General features: G+C 35.9%; 1 protein-coding gene across 2 annotated transcripts in view; it reads right to left on the reverse strand.

The window, feature by feature from the left end:
• Atl2 (atlastin GTPase 2) overlaps window positions 1-16,033 on the reverse strand; it is a 72,069-nt gene that overhangs the window by 23,951 nt on the left and 32,085 nt on the right. For both annotated transcript variants that reach the window (XM_004627621.3, XM_023711215.1), the window contains exon 2: window positions 7,202-7,446. In XM_004627621.3, the coding sequence (XP_004627678.1) occupies window positions 7,202-7,446 (245 nt within the window). The remainder of the gene's footprint in view (window positions 1-7,201; window positions 7,447-16,033) is intronic.

Here is a 16,033-nt window from a genome sequence, read left to right on the forward strand (position 1 = left end):
ATAAATAAATAAATAAATAAATAAATCTATCTCACATTAGCTGGGTGTGGTGTGCATGCCTGTAATCCCAGGACTCTGGAAGCCACAAATGACAACATCAAGCAATAGATCGAAGAATTGCACCCAAAAAAGTCCACCTTAAAATATTGCAGTAAGAACTTGGAACAATTATTTTGTAGCCTCTTTTCTCTCATCCATTTCTAACTCCTTTAGCTTTAACAATACTTGCTAAAGTTTTTCTACCTGAAATCAATCATACTAATTTAAATATGACACATGGAAGTATGTGGAAAAAAGGAAAACCAGTTTCAATTTCAAAATCAAAATCTCAAGAGAAAGAGGGAAGAGACTGGTCTCAGGATACTAAAAGGAAAGAAAGCAGTCCACAGTTCAGTTGGCCTCCACAGTGACCTCCTTAGGTTTATATGGGGGGGGGGGGGAATTAGCCTACAATTTTAATTTCTCTTAGTGATTTGTCAAATTTTAATTTTCCTTGCTTCTCACATTACCAAAACTAGTAATTTTTAATTTCAATAGCATGTCATATAAAAATAAAACATTCAAAAGTAAGTTCAACTCTTTTTTTTTTTCTGCACTCCTGGGATCAACTCAGGACCCTGCACTTGTCAGGCAGGTGCTTATGCTGCTGAACTCTCTGCCTGGCCCTTCAATTAAACAGTTAAAAGAATATGCTAAACTGTATTAAGTCTGGCAAACAGTTTAATAAGCACATGGACCTATATTAAGAAAAATGATAGTTTCGAATTAATATATCGTATCAGAATGGCTAAAACTGATAAGATTGAAATCATTCAAAAAAAAATGGGCAGTCCCTAGTATCATTAAAAATGGTGGATTTTATTTTTACCCTAAAATCCACCATTTCTACTCTTGGGTATAAATCTAACAGAACTGTCTGCATCACTAAAACTTGTATAAGGAACTCTATTCCTGAGACACAAAAACTGAAAACAACTCACATATCTATTAATAAAAGATAAGGTAAATAAATCGTGATATATTCATCTAATCAACTCAATAATAAAGTAATAAGTTTAGTATACATATGATAACATGGGCAAATCTCTTTGAAGAAATGAAAAACAAAGTATACATTCTTTATGATAACATTTATGCGAAATTTCAAAATAGGCAGAATTAACCTATCTAAAAGAACTCCAAATAGTAGCCTTTCAGAACTGAAGATGGTAATAACTGGGAGGGACAATGAATGAGTCTTCTAAAATTCAGGATGTGTTTCATCGTTATCAGAGAGGCAGTGATTACGAAAGTATGAATATAAAAATTCACTGGCTATCCTAAAGTTTATGCAGTTATTCCATGCACATTACACCTCAACAGTAAATAAAAGACCCTAAGAAGAGACATTTCTTTCTTAAAAAAGAACATGAAAAGGTTTGGGGTTTTTTGTTTGGAGACAGGGTCTCATTATACAATTCAGACTGTCCCTAAACTCAGTAGCTCAGGTTGGACTTGAATTCACAGAGATCCTCCTGCCTCAGTCTCTGGAGTGCTAGAATTACAGGTGTGCTCTAAGCTCTAAATTTTTCTTTATATATGCATATATGGCCTCTGAGTCATACATCTCAGATACTATTAGCCTTGGAGAGAAAAGTGAAATCAAGTTCAAAATCCACATGGCTAAATCATGTATTTTTTGTTATTTATAATGGCGCATATGATCTTTAGAGACAAGATTTTCTCTGACAGCAGTTTTAGAAGCTCTTTAATAAAAACTTATAAAAAGTTGCCTTTTAAAATGCCTTTAGCAAATATGTTATAGAACAGTCAAAACTTGTGTATCAAACAGAGCAAAGACTCTTTAAGACACTAGTAGGCAGAAGAAAAATAACCATGTCTGCATTCACATGCCTCCTGTCCATCTATTTCAACTTCTGAAATAAACAGTGAAAAGAAAACAGAGAAAAAACAATTCTGCATAGGAAAAAACATAAACTTTACATGCTATAAATGCAGTATATGGGGATATGACTTATGGTTTATATCTAAAATGTCCCCCAAAGCCTCAGGTACCTCCCAGTGGGGCCCTTGGGAGGCTGGATCATGGGTGTGTGATGCTGAAAGAAGGGTGTGATAGGTAAGTCATCCACTGAGCGGTTTGGCTAGGCTTGCAGCCTGGATGTAATAAAAGAGAAAGGAAGTCTCACTGCCCACTGCCTCCGCCTGCCTTGCCATGAGCTGTTGTTTCTCCTCTGCTATGCTGCCCTGGCTTGGAGCCAGTTGCTTATGAGCTGAAATCTTTACAAACTGTGAGCTAAATAAACATTTAACTTGCAGCTGTTGGGTATTTTGTCCCAACAATGAAAAAAGTAATTTATTTTTTACACTAATGGCTTGTGTATCAAGTTGCTTATAAACTTAGGCTTACCAATTACTCTGGGCCTCATTTCTTAAACTGCCAAGTTAAAATATTAATACTATTGTACAGTCCTGTGAATTCTTAACTGCCTAACAATCAATACTTAGAATTCAATTAAAATTCAAAATCATATATATATATATGTATATATAATGTAACAGATAAATATATCATCATTTATGAAGTACTCATCAAAAAGTGCAACACCTTCCTGATCAAGTCTCTAGATTCAAATACACTTTCTGGAAAATTCATAGGACAAAGAAACAAGTAAAAACTACACCAAAGGGATAAAGTAATCCATGGTGGGAAATTCTGTAAACTCAGCAATCTCTTTAACAAATAAATTACCAAGACAGAGATAGCTTGTTAAAAACAATGTGAAGACCACCAATCTTAGTGCAGATATTATCTAACTGGTTCCAAACTACTGAAAAAAACAACTCAGAGCAATCCAAAAACTGAAGAGTTGTATGACATTCCATAATGGGAACCACTGTTACATGTATGCTGATATTACTGTAAAGTCCAAAAACTCTTTATGTTTAAGAGACACCAAAATATCTACAAATGGAATTACACGATGTTTGGGACTGACTTCAAAACAAAACACAAGGCACCGAATCAGCTGGTATACAGATGAAACAAGACTGATAAGAGTTCATGATTATTAAAAATACACAGGCATTCATTATTATACTACTACCACTTTTACCTGAGTTTGAAATTCATAATAACCTTAAAAAGAACAAGAGGTGAAAATAAAAGTAATTTTATAGAATTAAGAATTACTATCTTTAAAAAAAAAAAAAAAAAAAAAAAAAAAGAATTACTATCTTAGGCTGGGAAGATAGCTCAGCAGTGTAAGAACCTGCCTGGCAAACACAAGGTCCTGGTTCAATCCCTGACACCAAAAAAAAACTATCTCTGATAGTCTATCACATTACTTGTTAACAATATTGTGAACACTGTGTTTAGTTTTATATATAGTAATTTAATTCTACTAATTTTTGAACTTCGCAGATTTCTCTAATTGAAACTACGTTTAGTAGCCAGATGTGAAAAACTGATCAGCACCTAACAACTCCTATTCACACTATATTAACCTACCTCACTTCAATAGAATGATTTACATAAATCATACTAAATCTAGACAAAAAAACTCTAAGATCAAAACAAATATTCATCAACACACTAATAAGTAAAATGTAGAACACTAACAAAAATATCACTTACCAAATTGTGAAACATAGGTATATCTCAGTTATGCTACTAAAACAAGAAATATTTGGAATGTGAGCTCATTCACATGAAATACCAAAATGGGAAACATGCTTGTGGTGAGAGGCTCAGAATAATTCGTTTTGGGGGACAGATACTGGGAGCACAAAGCAGGATGGCCTATACTTCATCTGACTGGTCTATATACACTATGTAAGATTTCATCAACCATATACTGAAGATTTGTGTACCTTTCAGCATATAAAATTGTATTTGCATATGCTTCAACACCCCACAATGAAGGTATTAACTCTGTATCACAAACATATAATTCAAAATTGTAGTTCAAAGATCTTTTTAAGGAAATAAAAGTTTACTTTGAGCCAAGTAAATGACCATGACTCAACAGAGTGAAGTTAATACTAACATATTTAACAATATGTTAAATAACATATTCCCCCTTAAAAAAATTATTTCTCATGTGAAATACAATGTTTAAAAATCGACATAATGGACCTAATCATTCCCGAATTTTTACAATTACTTAATGTGAAAACTTTTCAAGAATGACTTTTACAACCAACAAATTTCTGCTTTCAAATTATTAGGTATATCAACAATACTTTCATTTTGTGGTATATTTCAAATATGGCATTCATGGTACAGTCAGAATATCCTCATAAGTTTAAAATGTCTCCTGAGATATACATTCAATAAAATAGCAAGTCTACTTACACTCTCATGTCTTAATAGTAAAGTCTTACTATACGTAATAATTTCACATGAGAGGGAATTTTATTCTAGACAAACCTTTAAGTTTACACCTTGTGTTAAATCTAACAAATTTTCTTCCCATGTCAAGTAAACAATGACCTATCTACTAAATACAACAGCAGCTCAAAAACCATCAGGGGCTGGAGCCAGATGCTCAGCAGCACAGGCGCCTGCCTGCCTGCCAAGCACAAGGCCTACAGTTCTATTCTCGGTAGCCCCCCCCAAAAAAAAATCTGTATAAGAAACTACTTATCTCACAAAATGAGACCTAAAAAACTTTCCCTATAATTTGGAGGACTAGGGTAAAACTCCCAGAATATCCTTAGATTTTAAAACTTTGATGCCAAGAATGGTAACACATGCCTGCAATCCCAGCACGCAGGAGGCTGAGGCAGGAGGATCATTGCAAGTTTGAGACCAGCCTAGGCTACAGAGTGATCTCAGGGCCAGCCTAAATTGCATAGCAAGACCCTGTCTCAAAAGGACAAAAAAAAAGGCGGGGCTGGGGAGATAGCTCAGTAGAATAAGCACCTGCCTGGCAAGCGCAGGGTCCTGAGTTCAATCCCCAGTACTGCGAAAAGACAAAAAAATAAAAAGTAAAATTTTGCTACTAAAGTTTTTATTTTTACTCAACAGAAAAAGCCTCACATTCAGCTTTGCATTATTATTCCTTTACTAACTACTCAAAATGAAAGTATATTCTTCTAAACCATCAAGTAAAATGTGCAAGTTTAATTCCTTTAGTTAACTATATACCTACATAACTTGGCTCAGATGAATTCAACAGAGAAGATACACAAAAACAACTAGTCATTACTCTTCTAATTTCTTAACCTACCATACCACCTTGGCAGGTACAAAGTTAATGAAATGAATCAAAACTATCCCATTGTTATTTTTCTTCTTTAATTACATCTCATAGGAAAAGTATCACCACACTACTAAATCACAATGTTACCCCAAATCAAACACTGTTTCGTGCAACTTTTGATTAACAGGATAAGTATCTTATATAAGAAATTTTATATGGCAACCCTATAACCAAAATTCATAAAGATATTTTTAACTTAAAAGCTGATAACTAGATGTATGACCTTATTCAGGCCATAATAATCTTTCTGTGGCTTCAGTACCGCCTTCAGGAAAGGTAGCGTTCTATTATTTCCAAGATTATGAATATATGACACAAAGATGGTCTGCTGCTTTCCCTCTAAACAATTCCTGATTGACCAGAGCTAGAAACAAAAATCGCATCTGAGGTGAAACTTATCTGTCATTTCCAGACAACTGATCTAAGTTTCCTTTCCCTTCTAACATTCTACTGTTTACTATCTGTGACCTACTTGGAATCAAATACATTTGCAGTGAACAATTCAGACACAAAGAAATATAATATATACAAGTTAATTTGCATTAGAACATCTCAAAATACAGAAATTTTTCTGCAACCTTTAAGTGTACAGATTTAAAAGAATATATCATTATTTATACATTTATCTATTTCAGATATAAACTCAAAAATAAATCTAAATGGAAAAACTTCAAAACAGCGTATTTTCACTTCCCGGACCCTGTTGATTAATACGAGCTACATTCTTGCTACTCAGGCATACTTGAAAGTGCCTGAAGAAATGTTGATTATCCTATTTCTACAGCTTAGTATGCAGAATTTACTTAAAAGGCTTCCTGGAAAAATAACTGGGAAAGTTTCCTTCATTTCTTAATTCAAGGTAGACGAAATGTTCAGATTTACACAGGTGTTTAGAAAAATCACAGAATTTTGCTCCAGTGTTATGTTTAGTGGCTTCTGAATGTCAAAAGTCCCTCTAAAACCATTCCCACTAACTGCCCAAAGGGCCAGCCAGCCAGCTCAGGGGATTAAAGTGCCCCCTTAGGCAGATGCAGGGATCTAAACTGAGACAAGATTGAGACTGGGTATGGTGATGCATGTCTGCAATCCCAGTGCTAGGGAGACTGAAAACAGGAGGATCACTATGAGTCCAATCTCTGTAGGGAGACCCTGTACTAAATACATTTAAAAAAAAAACAAAAAACTAAACTAGCCAGAAACAATAAGGAAATAAAGTTGTATCTCTAAAACATATAACCCATTCCAGGAGAGCTGGAAAGAGGACATAACGGACTCAGGTCAGGAAGGGCTTCCTAAGAAAAGATTAGCCGAGACTACCACAAAATTTGAGAAATAAAATAACATGCTCTAAGAACAGCAAAAACCATAGCATACTTGACATATGAAAGCAAGAGATGAGGCTCAGGTATCTTACACGGCCATGAAAGCCACCCTAAGCAACTAAACTTTAAAAAAAAAAAAAAAAAAAAAAAAAAGTCACTAAAAGTAACATTTGGGAATTCTTTTACAAAGGTCTCTCTCGGCCTACTTTACTCACTGTGAAGATAGCTATCAATGGGAAAATGTATGGAAATAGCAAAAAGGGAAAGAAGATCAACAGCACTGCGGGAACTTTCACGGTAACTCAGACATCTTACACCTACAATGCATTGAACACAGAAGCTCAATCATATACATTGGTATGTGTTATACCCCAAAAAGAATTATAGATTTAAAAAAATCAAAAGCTCAAACAAACTTATAATACTATTTGAAGGGAGAAAGCCTAATAAAGAAATGCTTTTATATTTGTAAAATCAAAGGAATATTCTTGGCCTTTGTCTTTGAAAAAAAAAAAAAAAAGCTGGCTGGTAGTTTTTGTTTAACTGTGCTCAATTTAAAACACTTCAAAAAATAAAATAAAATAAAATAAAATAAAATAAAACACTATTCACCTTGTTATACATATATCTAAGCATGAAGTCCAGTAGAAATGATTTTCCTTTACGAAAAGCTCCTGCCACTGATACCACAACTATGTTAAGATCTCGTATGTGCTCCTGTAGCAAAATCTGCTCCAAAGCTTCTTCATCAAGCTCGAAATTATGATCATCTTCATGAGCAAGAACAATCTGTACTGGACATGGTTTCTTCATAACCTCATTAGAATTTACTAGGTCATCATCTTCATAATCCTCATCTAGAATTGAAAAGAGAAACAGGTTACTGTAATACCTGCATTATAAACTTTTCCATAACAACCATTACTCAAGTGAAATTTCTAATATCCATGGATCATTTAAGAATACATAAAAAAAGGTGATGTTCAATCGAGTACCTTTGAATTTCTAACCCCCTCAGCAATAGGACAAAGAATATCACTCAGATTTCATAGTATAGGTAAAGAATGGCCTCTACCTTGGCTAAATCCTACCTGCTAAACTTGAGCAAATACTATTCTTAAGTACCACATCCTTCTTTAATCACATTTTGCTAACATCTGCACATAGACAATAGATGCAGAAGAGGTAAAACATCAACATGAATCTGATAATTCAGATTTAAAATTTCCCTGAAGCTACTACCTGGAATAGCTCTACATTACAAAGACGAAAATGTGTATGTGAATTTTAAATGCTTTTCATTATGGAATTTAAAGGGCAAAGTCAGAGTCCTAAGTAATTTTCAAAATGACATGATAAAGCTAACGGATCCCTTATTTTGTAACAGTAGCCCAATATTTGCTTCCTTACCAAACAAAGCAAAGCACACAGAACCAATGCTTTAATGGAGAACCAATCTGTGAGTTGCTAGAGTTTCATCTGCTAAGGTTCTTTCTTGCTGAACACAATAGCCCCTGCTTCAGTATCATGTAGTTTGGAAAAATCACCACATAAATCCTTCCTTTGTTTACCATAACACATCAAAATACAATGACCTTTGTAGAAAGATCTTTACTGGGGCTGGAGAGATGGCTCAGTGGTCTAAGGCACCTACTTAGAACAAGCTTGGCAAAGCATCAGGGACCGCGGTTCAATCCCCCAGCACCACATGCCAGCCAGCCCCGCCCCCTGGTGGGCTGAGCTGGCCACACACACACCACTCACTCTCTCTCTCTCTCTCTCTCTCAAATAATAAATAAAAAAAAATAAAAAATAAAAAAAAAAGAAAGATCTTTACTAACCAGTGAAGAAATAATTATGGAAAGTAAAACAACAAAGACAAATGCCCAAAAATTAGGTTGCTGTTCTTTTAATACACATACACATCTGTATTAATTTCTTAGGATAGGTATCTGGTTCAGCTTTCTTTTTTACCAGCCATTTGGTCCCATGTAGCAACAAGGTACTACTAGGGAGTCTTATACCCTCACAGCAAGATTTCTAAGAAACTCCTGTTCAACCAGTCTATTAAATGTCACCTATTAAATGTCACTAAGAAGACTTGTAGGGCATGGTAGCTCATACTTGTAATACCAGCACTCCAGAAGGCTGAGGCAAGAGTAGCCCCACAGGTTTAAGGCAAGCCTAAACTATATTGGAAAAGTATCTCAAAAGAGCAACAACAAACAAAACAATTTAAGCTATGACATTCAATGACTCCACTCTCAAGACAGAACCATTCTATTGAGTTAGTCATCAGCACAATACATCATTCACATAACAGTTCATACAGCAAAAATTATATACCTACATGAATGGATTTTTAATCTTTTATACAAAGAAACATCTTGTTTATCTGATTTACAAAGTTATTAGAGAACTTCTGCACCACACTACAAGGCACTTTCATCTGCATATAGCAAAGTCAATACTATTTCAAAATGTACTACAATGACCAAGCATGTTATAGCACAAAAAACTTTAAAGGTGAATTTTTGAAGTAAAAGCAATCAATATTTAATTATAGAAGATATTGTCGCTGCTTACTTCAATAACATACAGTCATAGCCAGATGTTTTAGTTAATTTTCTCTTCATTGTTGAGACAAAATAACCAACACCCAAAGTTAAGGGGGAAAGGTTTAATTTAGCTCACAGTTTATTTATTTTTGTATTTTAGGGAAGGAGGGTCTACAGGGTGTTCAAGGTCTCACTTCTACATCAGACTCATAGTGATTCTCCTGCTTACAGCCTCCCAAGCACAGGAAGAGCTTGCCAAAATAGCTCAGTGGATTAAAGCACCAGCAATCTGCTGAGCTATCTGGTCAGCCCTCAGCTCAGTTTAGAGCGGTTTTAGTCCACAATGGCTACTAGCTCCAAGGAAAGGTGGCTTGGCAGAGGACCATCACAGAGGAAAAGAGTTCATGGTGAACACAAGATAGCAAAAGCAACAAGTGAGGGACAAGCCTCTTTCTGTCCCTCAGGCCCTATGACAAGTATAGCACTCATCCCCTTAATCCTAACCACAACTATGCCAAACCAATGAACTGATTTACTAGTCACACACGCTTCATCTCAGCACCACATACTACAGCTAGAGTCACCTCTAAAAAGCTCACCCGTGGGCCGGGGAGATAGCTCAGTAGATTAAGCGCTTGCCTGGCAAGCGCAAGGTCCTGAGTTCAATCCCCGGTTCCACAAAAAAAATAAAATTAAAATTAAAAGCTCACCCCCCCACAACTGCACAAGACTTTAGGGGGACATCTAGACACACACCATAACACCAGGTATGCTACCTGAATACACAAAAAGTAAATTTCACAAAAAGTACAGCACAGTTAAGTTCCAAGCATTAGGGAAGCCCAGATTAAATGGCAAAACAGTTGCAAATTGCATGATTAGAAGCTTCTAAGCTTCACGGTTAGGATGATGCCACAAGTTTCTGGTGCCTATCATAAAACTGCAATAACAGCATCTACTTGTCATCAGGGTTAAATAAGCAAACTATGCATGGTATACAGTAAACGCTATAGGTTTTTGTTATTAAGGTAACAGTAAAGTAGTCCAATGGGAGCTTTTCATGCTTTGAAATGCCAAAATACACACAATGTATAATTTACTACACTAACTATACACAAACATTACCACATATCTTACTGCATAGGCACAAATCTTAAATGACTATTACAGAAAACAAATGATTAAAAATTCTCTACATGTTTTGTAAGATCTTGTATTCATCCCAATTTCTCCAGCTGTATTTGATGCTACTCTTTTCTCTTTAAACCACACTAGCTTTTCTTTAAGGCTTTTATGCTATTCTTTCCAGACACAGACTTTACTCACTAACCTCCTCGGTCTGAAATACATTTTCCCATGCTGTTTGTCTAGCTAATCCTTATTCCTTAAATTTCAGCATAAATTAACATCAGTTCCCAAGAAAAATAATGTTCCCTAAGGTTTCTAACTAAGTTCAGTTCTCATATACTCCACTAATTTTATTACTTGAAAATTTATGTAAGCACCATTTATATGTCTTCCCTCCTAGAGTGCTAAACCCTGCTTAAAACTCAGTAAGCTTCCCACTGTAACAAAAGAATAAAGAAAACAAACAGTAAAAAGATGTAAATTCTTTGTCCTGGCATCCAAGATCTTATGTGATCTGACCCTTAGTTTCACTTTTTAACATGTTTCAGTTCAAACCCAAAGCCCCAGGCCATCTGCCCTTCTTGCAGTTCTCCACAGGTTAGATTTATTTCCTACCTTAGCATCTCAGAAGAACCTATGTTCTTTCCTCTGTCTGGAATGCTCTGGTTTCTGGAAATCCACATGCTAGCAAATCTCCATCACCTTGTGCAGGACTCAAAACGCTGTCTTCTTGGGGTGGTCTTCCCTGGCCAGCTCAAATGTTATCCTTTTGGTGTAGTATTCCCTGACCATTCAATCTAACTCGCCTATCACTTTAAAAATATTTTCAGTCTTTTTCAATACTTAAAATCTTTTTCAATTATTTGCAAGTGTACCACCTATCTTATCTTCTATAGGATGTGTGCAACACTAATCCTCTAGGTGACAATTCTATCTCCCAGCACCTAAAGCAGTGCTGACCCCCAATCTATTGGATACTTAATAAATACGTCTTGAATGTATAAAATTAAAACATACTACCCAAAAGACTTATATCTATTGTTACCTATTTTATAACCAATTAGTTTGGGAAAATATCTCACAATCAAGAGTAGTGTTTTTTTAACACAAAAATAAATTTAAAATTTATGAAGTTCTAGGGGCTGGAGAGATGGCTCAGTGGTCTAAAGCACCTATTTAGAACAAGCTTAGCAAAAGCATCAGGGACCACGGTTCAATCCCCCAGCACCACATGCCAGCCAGCCCGCCCCCTGGTGGGCTGAGCTGGCCTCTCTCTCTCTCTCTCTCTCTCTCTCTCTCTCTCTCAAATAAATAAATAAAATTAAAAAAAAATAAAGTTAAAATTTATGAAGTTCTACTTCATAGAAAACAAAATTAGTAAGAACTAAAATATTACAATACCACATTTGGAAACGGGGGGGGGGGGGCTGAGGAAGACATTACACAGAAATTTCCTTTTTTAAAGGGCCAGCCAGATAGCTCAATGGACTAAAGCACCTGTTTAGGCAGATCGCAGAGATCAGGGTTCAATCCCCAGTGTGCCTTGCCAGACCAACCCCTGGGAAGCCCTGAGAGGGTGATTGAGACTGGTTGTGGTGATGTGTACCTGTAATCCCAGCACTTGGGAGGCTGAAGGAGGATCATTATAAAGTATTAGAGTACAAATTTTTATGAAGTCATCTTGATTTAGTCTACTCATACCCTTTATAAAAATCAGTTATCCCACAAAAACAAAGTTTTACACTAGAGTATTAAGAGTACATAGTGAGACCCTGTAAACCCTGTACTAAATACAAAAAAAGAAAAGAAAAGAAAACAAATTTTCTTTTTTGAAGTGTCATTCATCGTGGTCTTGAACTAACTATGTTGCTTGGGCTGGCCTTAATCCTCCTGTCTCAACCTCCCAAGCACTGGGATTATGGGTGTACGCCATCATTTCCATAGAAAATCTTTAATTTGAAAGGTCACCTACATTATTTGGCTGTAGTAGCATGGATAAAGACAGGTTAGGAGATAAAAGAGTGAAAACTTGCACACATACTTTATAGACTTTTTTTTTTTTTTTTGCCTTTTGAGACAGGGCTTTGCTGTACAGATTAGGCTGACCCTGAACTCACTTTTTAGCCCAGGCTGGCTTCAAACTCACAGCAGTGCTGCTGCTTCAGTCTCCCAAATATGGGGTATACAGGCATGCACCACCAGGCCTGGCATCTGTGTTTCAAAATTATAATGGAACACTTGATGATCTGGGTCACCTATCTTAACTCCTTATGACAACTTCACTATCAGACTTAGACTAAATACAGATAAAGTACTTCATCATGGCAGCTGAATAAAAGTGAATTTGATGTAAATTTGATGTAAATTTCATTAGAAAACCCGAGAATAGTAGCATTTGGTCATAACCTACAGTTGGAAGTCTTTTTCAATTTAGCATTATCCTAACATTTGAAACAGAAATTAAAGCCTGTATATGGAAAAGTGATTATATTCTCCTTTTTCTATGCATAAATACTGGAACAAGCAGGTTTCCTTTAATGTCTTCCTGCTTAGGAGTTCCCTACTCCAGCCCACAATTGAATATGAGAATTGCACTTTCTGCTCAGTTCTGCTATGAACCTTAAATTACTGTAAGAAATAAAAACTTTAAAAAAATACCTGTCTCTTTTTATTGTTTAATCATACTTCATCTTGAATCTGCCAAAGTCACACATCCAGCATGGATTCCAACAGTAAAATTTACACTTCAGAGCTGACCTAGAAATGTCAGCAAACTTCAAGCTTAATTATAAGCTAAAACAATAAAAAGGTGCTGCAAATCTGCATTACAATAAAATGTTACTAATGTTAGGTAGATTATATCAATTCCAAACTAACAGAGAACAAAGAGTAATTCCCTTTTCAGAGGCAAGGAAAGTATATTTTAGATTATTATTCCCTGTCAAATAGAAACTTGAGACAAATTTTTATGAAAAGTCATCTTGATTTAGTCTACTCACACCATTTATAAAAATCAGTTATCCCACAAAAACAAAGTAAGTTTTACACTAGAGCCTGGTACTTGGGACTGCACCACTTAAATTCTAAACCCAAATGAAAGTGGTATCTAAGTATTCAAAAGTTTATACCCTAGCATACATTTTTAAAAGCCTTAAAGAGTTTCCCCATGGTAAACGTATTTCAAAGAATATTATTATAAAAGAACAACAAAAAGAAAGATTCCAACAAAGATGTATAAATTTGTATATCAGTGCTAATTAAGGTAATAAAAATACTGAACATCTCAAAACTGGAAAGTGGCCCAAATTTTAGCCATATAATCACCTGCAGCTTAAGAAACATATATACACTCTTAAGAAATTAATAATTCTTTTTAGGGGCCAGGGAGATAGCTCAGTAGAATAAGCACTTCCCTAGCAAGCACAAGGGCCTGAGTTCAATCCCTGGTTCCAAAAGAAAAAAAAAAAAAAATTCTTTTTAAAATCAACATAATATTAAGTGGGAAAAGGTCAGATTATATATAGTACAAATTATCCCAAATTCTGTTTGCTTTGTTTTTAAAACACAGATACTTGGAAGGCAAGCAAGTGTGGAGATTCAACTCTAATATTAAAGTAACTGATACCAGTTACTGGCCCTCTGGCCCTCTCGGGGCCAGGGATATAGCTCAGTGGTACACTGCCTGCCTGGCAAGTGCAAGGCCCTGAGTTTGATTCCTGGTTCCAAAAAAAAAAAAAACCAAAAACAAAAACAAAATCCAACAGACTGGTCCTCTGAGACTTAACAGCAATAAAATTAGAACACATGAGGTATCTTATTTTTTTTTTCATGTATTTAGCACCGAGGCTACAGGGTCTCACTACACAGACTGGACTCATAGTGATCCTCTAGTTTTCAGCCTCCCAAGCACTGGGATTACAGGCATGTGCCACCATACCCAGTCTCAATCACAGTCTCAGAGCACCCCAGGAGCAGGGCCCGGATGGCATCACCTCCCAACCTCCAACCCCCACCCCCAGCCGCCTAGGCAGGTGCTTTAAATCCACTGAGCTATCTGGTCAGCCCTGTTTCAAATGTGAGGATAATGCTAAACTGAAAAAGACTTCTAACTGTAGGTTATGACCAAACGCTACTATTCTCAGGTTTTCTAATGAAATTTATATTAAATTCACTTTTATTCAGCTGCCATGATGAAGTACTTTATCACTCACTGGGCCGGTGTCCAGTCCAGGTATGGTGGCACATGCCTGTAATCTCAGCATAGGGGAGGCTAAAAACAGGAGGATCACTACCAGTTCAAGCTGTATAGTAAGACCCTGTACCAAATACATTAAAAAAAAAAAAAAAAAATCAAAATGCTACTACTCTGCAAGCCTCAAGTAGGGTAAATACAATGAAAATAACTTTGGTTTTTTCAAAAATCCAATAATAAAGAGAAAAAGTTTTAAAAGTGAGGGGGCAGTGGAAGCATAATAAATATTACACTGGGGAAAGTAATTTAAAATGAGTGCTTATCAAGTAGTACAGGCCAGAGTACAATAGAAGATATATTTAGACTGCTTTAAAAAGTTTCAAGTCGAGACTAAGGAAAGCAAGGAAGGACTGAGAGTGTAACTCAGTAGCAGAGAGCTCTGCCTGGCAGGAGAGGCCTTAAGCTCTGCGGAGGGAAAGAGGAAAAGACAAAGAGCAGTGGAGAAGAAAGGAGAGAATGGTAATGAGCCAGCAAAATAAAGACAATAAGAAAGAGCTAAGGTGATCTCTTTTGGAAAAGTAGGCTACATAATATGCTGTGTTATTCCAGCTAAAATGGTGAATTACCACCTAAAGGTTTATTACTTTCTGTACATCTGAATTTAAAGCAATAAACAGATACACATATAAAAGACTATATCTTTTCTCAATTTCCTTAATAATTGAAAAATTAGAGTAAAAATAAAAATTGTAATGCAGACTTTAAAAATGCATGCAAAAATAAAAAGTAAAAAATAGATAAATACTGTGAGGACAGCTAAATAAAATGACTTTTTAAAAAATAAAAAAGTATAGTTTAAAAAGAGGAGGAGCAGGGCAGGGGAGATGGCTCAGTGGAATAAGCGCTTCCCTGGCAAGCACAAGGGCCTGAGTTCAACCCCTGGTTCTGCCATTTATAAATAAATAAATAAATAAATAAATAAATAAAGGGGAGAAGGGGAAATGAAAATGGGATACTAAAAAACATTCAAATCTTCCAAAAGAAAAACATAATAAAAGGGATGAATAGAAAACAAATACTGGTATACCAAGCCTATATTCAACTGAATCAATAAGCATATCAAATGTCAGCATGTTATATACCAACTCTCCCCAGTTTGATAAGAAAAAAATAAACCACACAGCACATAAAATAGCCTTATGCAGATATAGTATTAGCTACATAATTTTCAGTTTTCTGGTATTCACATTAAAGAATCAAAAATAATTTAGTAGTATTCTGTATTTACACATATACATCCAAAATATTATTTCAACAGAGTAATTATTTCACAACTGAAATGTTTACTTTTTCCAGTCTTCAAAATTGGCTATGTCAAGTCCCAGTCCAGGCGCAGCGTGGGCCGGACCCTCTCCCAGCCCCTTGGGCCGCCCCCCACCACTCCGCAGTGCCTCCCCCACCCCGCCCACAGAGTAGGATTTTCTGCCCAGTTCCAGGAGCCCCCAGACCCAGTCCTAGCCCAGGTCCGGTGAGTGTGCGGAGAGTTTCCTGCTACCCTGCGCCGGC

This window comes from Octodon degus, unplaced genomic scaffold (assembly GCF_000260255.1).
Source record: "Octodon degus isolate 3935 unplaced genomic scaffold, OctDeg1.0 scaffold00020, whole genome shotgun sequence".
Lineage (NCBI taxonomy): Eukaryota > Metazoa > Chordata > Mammalia > Rodentia > Octodontidae > Octodon > Octodon degus.